The 8,532-nt window shown below is 38.7% G+C and overlaps 1 protein-coding gene across 1 annotated transcript; it reads right to left on the reverse strand.

The window, feature by feature from the left end:
* Nucleotides 1–1,159: 1,159 nt before the first annotated feature.
* LOC127979079 (endoplasmic reticulum membrane sensor NFE2L1) lies at nt 1,160–6,982 on the reverse strand. Its single transcript, XM_052584198.1, has 4 exons — nt 5,807–6,982; nt 4,680–4,799; nt 4,007–4,093; nt 1,160–3,653 (listed from the first exon to the last, which is right to left on the reverse strand). The coding sequence occupies exons 1-4, from the start codon at nt 6,317–6,319 to the stop codon at nt 2,454–2,456; spliced, it is 1,920 nt and encodes a 639-aa protein (XP_052440158.1). The 5' UTR covers nt 6,320–6,982; the 3' UTR covers nt 1,160–2,453.
* Nucleotides 6,983–8,532: the final 1,550 nt, after the last annotated feature.

The following is an 8,532-nucleotide window of genomic DNA, read 5'->3' on the forward strand; positions in this document are numbered from 1 at the left end:
TTTGTTTATTTTGTTAATTATGATTTAATGACTTGTCGAATTCTTTATTTTGTAAACTATTAGATTTTTTGCAGTTAACTATTGAAAATTGATGCATGGTTATAATTATTATTAATATTTCCAAAGTAGTCACTGTTTACGCCTAATGTTTGTTACATTTCACGGGAAAAAAATGGAAAAAACAGTGCCCTCTCCACTAATATTGGCACCCTTGTTAAATATGAGCAAAGGTGGCTGTGAAAATAAATCTGCATTGTTTATCCCTTTAATCTTTCATTCCAAAAATTCACAAAATTCTTATAATTGAAGTAAAACAACTGAAAGTGTGGGGGGGGGGGTCTCATTGTGAAATAAATGCTTTCTCTAGTTCATGTTTGCCACATTTATTGGCACCCAATTATCGCAATGTCCTTTTCCCAAGATAACAGCTCCGAGTTTTCTCCTATAATGCCTGAAGAGTTGGGAGAACACATTTTCAGATCCTTCAGATTCACAGCTCCATGTTGGTGCTTCTTCTCTTCAGTTCACCCCACTCATTTTCTACAGGGTTCAGGTCAGAGGACTGGGACGGCCATGGCAGAATGTGCTCAGTGACCCATTTTTGTCTTGATTTTGATGTTTGCTTTGGATTATTGTCTTGATGGAAGATTCAACCATGGCCCATTATAAGATTTCTAACAGAGCCAGTCAGGTTTTGGTTTTTTATCTTTTGGTATTTGATAGAATCCATGAATCTGAACAAGACGCCCAGGACCTCCGGCAACATAACAGGCAGAATCCAGCAGTATATTTAACCCTGGACATGGGGTACTTTTAATCCCTGTTTGTACTAAACCCATTTGGTGGGTTTGCTGTCAAAAATGCTGACAGTTTTGGTATTAATCTAATGTAATGTAAAATGATAATGATATTTGTTTCAAATTTTATTTACAAAATTAAATTAGATTTTCATTCTGGATTTCAAATATATACAAAAATCATTAACTCAAAACAAATTCATAATGCAGCAAAGATTTTTATGGTTAAAATTATTTTGCCTGCAGATTAGATGTTTGCTTTGAGTCAAGTGTTTTGTCAAGTGCATTATAGCACTGTATGTGTTTCTAAAACCATGTTTTGTGAAATGGGAACCATAAAACAAAAACAATCCAGTTAAAACTCAGTTACTTTTTCCTCCTTTATTCATTTTAAAAGATATAAAAGAGATTTTGAACATCCCTGTGTAAAATTAATGTTTTCCAAACCCTTACACACAAACATACAAATAAATGCTCAAAAACACACATAATAGAAAAACTGAAAAAAGAAAAGCAGCTACTCCTCAGAAACACAAATCAAACTGCTCTGCCAATAGATATAAACCTGTTCATTTGAAGGGTTAATTTATTTGGGCCCTGTTTTACTTTACACACTAATTCATTTGTCATTAAACCAATGCAGTATTTGTCTTTTCCAAATCATGTAACTGTGCTGTGAGGTGGAACTAAACTCACCAATTCCATATTTTCATTTAATTACTTCCATTTTATTTGGTGTTTTTACTGTGACTTTATTTCAAAGATTTAAAAAAACAAAACAAAAAAAAAAACACCCAAAAGGAAAACCAAACTAAAAACAAATCTGCATTCCAAACTCATTGCCCTTTAATAAAAAGCTATAAGAATGCATTACAATTGTTCTTGTTAAGCAAGTGTATAAACGTAAAATGCAAATGTAAGTGACAGTAATGTAAATGTACAGGAAAAGTTTAACCAGAGTGATCACTGTTTGTCATAGATGCAAAATCATATTACAAATCATTTTATTTCTCAATGGTGAGGAAATGTACACACAGTTATGAAGGTAATGCAAAGTTGTTTGATTCTGATCTCTGCAAATAGTTGAAATTAAGGGTTCCTCATATTAGCGGGATAGTTAACACAAAAATTTTACTCGCCCTCATGTTGTTCCAAAATTCATCTCCAAAAGATGACAACAAACAACAGAGTAGGATCAAAATGAGAGTGATACACAAGACAGCCCTTTTAAGCTCATTCCAGCAAGAAATGGTGATCAGACTTGATCAACATGGTCCTCTAATGACCATATGCAAAAAAATCTTTACTTAGTAACTTGCCATTTAAATTAACAGTAAAAAAAAAAAAAAAAAGCAAAATGAATTTTAATTTTCAAATGTGCTCTTTAGAAATACTCTTTATACACACTCTTACTATTCACAACGTCCAGTGTTTTCAGTACATTCTCTCCTGCAAATAAACAAGGCTTCTCCTATGCTCCGAATGTACTATTTATTACAGTCTCTCTGCCTCCACTTGAGTTTCGAATGGCTTTTAGGAACAAAGAAGAGCCAGAAATGCCCCATAATATCTTATCTCAAGCATAAAAACTCAGAAAACATAGAAATATTTGTGTCAACACAAGCACACATGCACACGCACACACTCAAAAAGTCTTTAAGGTTTCTTGTCCTTCTTTCTTTTCACCATCTTGCTACTTGTCATTGTCCTTGACGTTGTGTTTGTGCGAGGCTGAACCATCACCCGTCCGTTAGCACTGCACTGCAGTCTGTAGTGCTCAGGGTTCAGTGGATGTCCATATTCATCCCGAAGTTGGCTCAACACAGTCTGCGAGAGCATTTCGAACCGCTCTGCAGCAGCAGAAAGTGCTTTGGCTGTGTGGGATCTCTGGCGCAGAAGAGCATCCCGCTGCACCGACAGGCCCTCGACCTCATCCTGCAGGGTCAGGATCGCATCCAGTTTCCTCTTGCGGCAATTCTGCGCAGCAAGCTTGTTTTTACCTCGTCTGCGCACGTCACGCAAGAGAGAGACTTCTGATCCTGACAGATTCTGGCTGTCCAGCAGCTCCAGGAAGTTTTCTACTGGCATGTTGACAATCTGAAAGGCTGAAAACGGAAGACCCAACGCCTGCACCCGATGTTCGTCACGACTCATCTCTTCTGGTTCAGCCTCATCTTCGCTCATCACTTCCTGTTTGATTGCTGTGAACCAGCTAGATGTCGTAGAATTTTGCACTTGTTGGGCTGAATAGGAATGATCGTGCCAGATGTTTTCCATGAGGTTTACAGGTGACCAATCACGATAAGCGGCTGCACAAGCTCCGCCTTTCGGCGAAAGAGACTCCACTTCACTGCTATAGCCTGTAGCTCCACCTTCATCCTCACAAAATGAATCGGATGATGTAGACGGGGATGTGGGGCTCCTTGAACTGCTCTCCAAAGACAGGCCAGAATCTGAATCCTCAGGCCATGGAGTGTCCATGTCCCCTTGCATGCCGCCCAGCATCTGAGGGTCGATTGTACCAAGATTATCCAGATCCAACATATTGATGTGGTCAAAAACAGCCTCATCTAGATAGCCTCCCATCTGCGAAGGTGAGGTTTCATTACAAGAGCTGTTCCCAGACAAAGAGAAGAGCATTGAAGGAAGTGTCCCTGCTGAGCTCTGAGATGGGTCTGAGTGAGAAGAGTTTGTGGACTCCAGACGGAAGAGGGGTGTTCGGAAAGATGCAGGCCTACTATTAACTGACTCTCCTCCAGTAACCATTGCATCTTGAAGGCTTACGTCATAGCTGATGGGATTAGGAAGCTCAGCTTCTAAGTCTGACATGCGTTGGGGGACTATGGAGTCCAAATCCTGTAGATGGAATCATACAAAAAAATTGTCAGATGTGCACAAACAAACAAGAACCTGAAAGACTGTAACTTAAAATATAAATAAAAACAAATATATTTTGTTTTGTGTTGTAACAGTTATGTATTCTTGTGTAAATTATGCAAGTATTATTTAGATGCTACTGACATCTTTTGTGGAATAATGTGATTATGAATGATTCATGATTCATAGGGAAAGCAAGAACTAAAATATGACATAAAATGTGTACCTGGAATACAAGTCATTTTGGATTAAAACCATCTGCCAAATGTATAACAATTGTACTGATTCATTTAATTCTAAAAGAGGATAAGTCTTTCACAGTTACTACTTACATCAAATTCAGAGAGGAAGTCATGCCACTGTGGAGGAAGCTCAAGCCCAGAAAGAGGTGGAGGAAGGGTACTACTTCCCAGCAAATCCTGTAAGGAGAAGCAGCACAAATATATAAATAAGTAGTTGGACTATTTAAAGGGATGTTTCACCCAATAATTAAAGTTGTTAGTTACCCTCACATTACACCAAGCAAGTGCGGTTGAGTTTCCGTGTTTACAAAATTTGATAAGCTCAAAGAATGTGCATTAATCAATATTTATATATCAATAAAAACCTAAGTGAAAGTCGTTTGCTATATAAAGTGATCATTTCTCTTATTCAACAATACTTTTTGAGTTTTGTAGATAATCAGTGAAGGGACAGGTTTCCTTATCTTCATTAGTGTATTGAAAAGGAATGCCATGACGTTGAGTAAATGATAATTTTTATTTTTGGGCAAACGATCCCTTTAGCATCTCACACCAACACCACAGTTCATATGGAGTTGAAAAACCAGAACCAGAACCAGAACTAACAGTAAAACGTAAGTGTTCTCATTCATATACAGAGCTGGTTTAGTAAAATATTCATTAAATGACGGTTATATAATGTCGCACAAGTTTGATTGACTTAACATTAAACCTGATAAACACACCATTCTTGTTAGGCAAGTAATGAAGTTAGTTAGTTTACCTCCTGCTCTAACGCAGAACTCTGAGTCAGCTGGTTCAGCGTAGCAGGGCTGGTTTCCTCCTGCCCCCTCTCGTCTTTCACCTCCTCTTCCTCCTCATTCACTTGGTCTAGTGAAGTTTCCTGGAAAGAAATTGGGATGTCCAAATTAAGGATTAAAATGGCTTGCCTTAGGAGGCTTTAACCTTGATAATAAAGTAAATCTGTTGAACTATGTGCGATTAAAAAAGTGCATTGAAGAGCAATTCCCTGAGAGTAAAAAAAAAAAAAAAAACCCTTCACAAACTAGGGTGCACCTGTTTAAGACTAATGTGTCCTCTGCTTCTCATTCAAAGAACTTTTTTTTTTTTTTTTGCTTGCACCTGTGGTAGTTAAAGAAAAGCCAGATATATTTGCATAACATGCTCAACTAAATGACTTAATTGATTTGAAAAACTAGGTTGAGCTCTGTCAAGACATGATCCAGTAAACGAACATTTCAGAAAGAGCAGGTTTGGGCTGGATCGAGGGATAATTGATCACTCCTCCCTCAGACAGACTTTTACAAAACAAACGAAGAAAACTAAATGAAGGAGAGGTCAGTAGATATGTATTTGGTAACACACGTGTATGTTGATGAATGGTATTAAACTATTATTTCAATTTAAAGTTTGCCCAACATACCAGACTCCCACCTGTACATGTGGTTACTGACCTTCAAACTAACAAGTGAACAGATAAGTTACCTCCTTAACTTTATTCCCCACAAAACAAAATGTAATCGCAGTAAAGTTGAATAAAAAGCTATGTAAATGAACATAAAATCACAGCCCCAAAAATCATTAACGATCAATTCAACTTTTAGATCTAATTTGACCATATTATACAACATTTATTAAACGTTAATGTAACATTAAACTAATTTGTTTATGGAAGGGTCAGTAACAGTTATTGTTTCGCTTTCGGCATTAGTTGCGCACGAGTGCAAAATACTTCTTGCCATTAAGCTAACTTGCTAACTCGGCAAAAAACAACAAAACAAAACACTTAAAGCACGTCATATGGGGCTACGGGCGTGCCCCATTAAGAGACCGCAACATAAGAAAACTGTAAAAGTACGGGAATTGTGTAATACAGCACTGTATTGTTACCTCTTTGGAAAGTCCTCCAGTTCCACAGCAAGGCCTGGAAACAGTGAGGTCCTGAGAAACTGACACACCGAAGCCCTCTCCAGCCCTGTGCTCATTATCCTCTTCCCGGTGATTTTCGGCATTTACCTCCTCATCACCAGGGTCCCCTGACAGGTCGTGTGCCTCACCTGCATCAGAGCCATCATCAGGCACCAGGTGCACCAGCCATGCGCTGACACGCGTGGGGAAGCGGGCCGGGGACCCGAGCGCGCGCACTTCATTCAAGAGCCTGCGGCTGGTGAAAAAATAGTCCAGCTCGGGACATTTCGGATGCACCTGATGGCCCGCCGCTGTGTCCCGGTAATGGTGAAACGGGGTCTGTATGAAAGCCGAGCTCGGCCCTCCGTCTGTTTCTATTAACGGCGAGAAGTAGCCGCTCAAATAGGTGTCGACATCCACACGAACTCCTATCAAACTCAGCAGAATCGTAAACTGAATGAGTCCCTCGGTGAAATATTTCTTCATGTGGTGCATGTTTCAAAACAAATATTTCAACCTCGGGAGGCCTAAACGATAACAAAGATCGCCCGTTTGCAGTTGAACAATGACAAACCCCCAAACAAAAGAGCACGCGTTGACTGCTCTCTGTATCAGACAAAGAGCAGCCCCGACCGGCGAAACTGTTTGCTGCACTTAAACACTACCGGCTTTTCTTAACTTCCTGGCCTATAACATCCTAATTCAGAGATGTAGCGCCGCCATCTAATCACGCAAAACAAAACGAGTCATTCTCGTCTGATATATTCCGTAGCAACAACAACAAAAAACTTATGTTAGCCTATATTAGGAACAACAGAACTCCTCGGCTATCCTGGATCTAGCCTCTCATCCGAGGAGAGGAACAACTGCTCAAATTTGCATAATTCATAAAATCCCACTCACATGCGACGGAATTGCCTTGGCAACAAGCTCTGATTGGACCATTTCTGTTGTCATTCATTTAAAGAGCCAATCACAAGCAAGTATGCTTTCCTAACTTCCTTTTAATTCCTTCCGCTCTTGGACGAAATATTAAAGTGAACTAGGCATTTTTATCCGTTCTTGGTCTTAAATGACATTTATATTCTCCAATTAAGATCCACTTAAGAAAAAAGTGTTTTTGCTTAAATCTGTTAAAACATACAGCTACTCCCTCGTCTGTTTTGACCTACTAACCCGCTGCACTCTTCAAGTAAAGTTAGGCTACTTTCAACGGTAACGTTAGACGTCATGGTTGGTGTCGTCATCAGCCAACTGTCCATGAACCACAGACACGAGGGGATCACGATTCACGAATGGTGATTCATTACCAAACCTACTTACATAGCTTATATCTATCTATCTATCTATCTATCTATCTATCTATCTATCTATCTAGCTATCTAGCTATCTATCTATCTATCTATCTATCTATCTATCTATCTATCTATCTATATCTATTGTCTGTACATCCATCATCTGTATGTCTGTCTGTCTATCTAGATACAAGATTCAAGTAGCTTTATTGGCATGGTAAATAGTATCTTTACATTGCCAAAGCATATAAACATTTAAATTAAAATGTTACACAAATATACATAATAATAGAAGTATATAGCATATAGAGTCTAAATATCTGTATACAGTAAAACAAAAGTAATAAAAATTCTAATCAACAGAGAGGAGAAAGACTGGACCCTGTCACATCAGTTTCTGTGTGTTGTACAGAATTTCTTTTATCATGGCAGGACTTGACGTATCTAGCAGCCAGGTTAGAGCTTGTTGAGGTTTCTCCCAGAATGTACAGCAGTTTGTCCTTTTGTTGTATCTGGTTGAAGTCTTTGTGCTGGTTTTTGAATTGGGGGTTACCCTAATTAGTGTATAATTAATCATCTAAGGGCATATTGTTTAATTTGAAACTGTGATGTTGATTTTCGTGACTGGCCCTTTTTTGGAATATCATAATTTTTTGTCTTTTTAAGGTTAACTGACAGGGCCCATGTCTGACAGAAGGTGTGCAGGAGGTCCAGCTGCTGCGGTAGACCCTCTTTTTAGGGTGACAGCAGCACTAGATCATCCGCTAACAGAAGACATTTAACTTTAGTGTCTAGTAGGGTAAGACCGGGTGCTGGGCACTGTTCTAGGGCTCTTGCTTGTTCATTGATGTAGATATTGAATAGTGTAGGGCTTAAGGTACAGCCCTGTCTCACGCCACGACTCAGAGGGAAGAAATCTGTGTGTATGTTGCAAATTTTAAGTGTAAATTTGTTATTAGTGTACAGGGATATGATTTCATATGTTGTTCCTCCATGCCGCATTGGATTAATTGAAGTAAAAGCCCCTCATGCCAGATGGAGTCAAAAGCTTTTCTGAAGTCAACAAAGCAAGAAAATATTTTTCTTTAATTTTGTTTGGTTTCTTTTTCATATACAATGTAGAGTGTATGTGGTCTAATAGGCATGTTTTTCGGTTGGAAGCCTCTTTGACATTTACTCAGGCTATTTCTGCCAGTAAGATAATGAAGTTTTCTGCTGTTTGGGATGTTACAGAAGAGTATACCTAAGTTGCTGTTTACACATATTCCAGGATAGCTATTAGGTTCAAATTTGTCTCCGCTTTTATGAATTGGGGTTATGAGGCCGAATTTTTGGTCTGTGCATTTAATCATTTCATTCAGAATGCCATCAATACCACATGCTTTTTGGGATTTAAGTGTTTGTATACAGGTG

The sequence above is a fragment of the Carassius gibelio genome, chromosome B19 (assembly GCF_023724105.1).
Source record: "Carassius gibelio isolate Cgi1373 ecotype wild population from Czech Republic chromosome B19, carGib1.2-hapl.c, whole genome shotgun sequence".
Classification (NCBI taxonomy): domain Eukaryota; kingdom Metazoa; phylum Chordata; class Actinopteri; order Cypriniformes; family Cyprinidae; genus Carassius; species Carassius gibelio.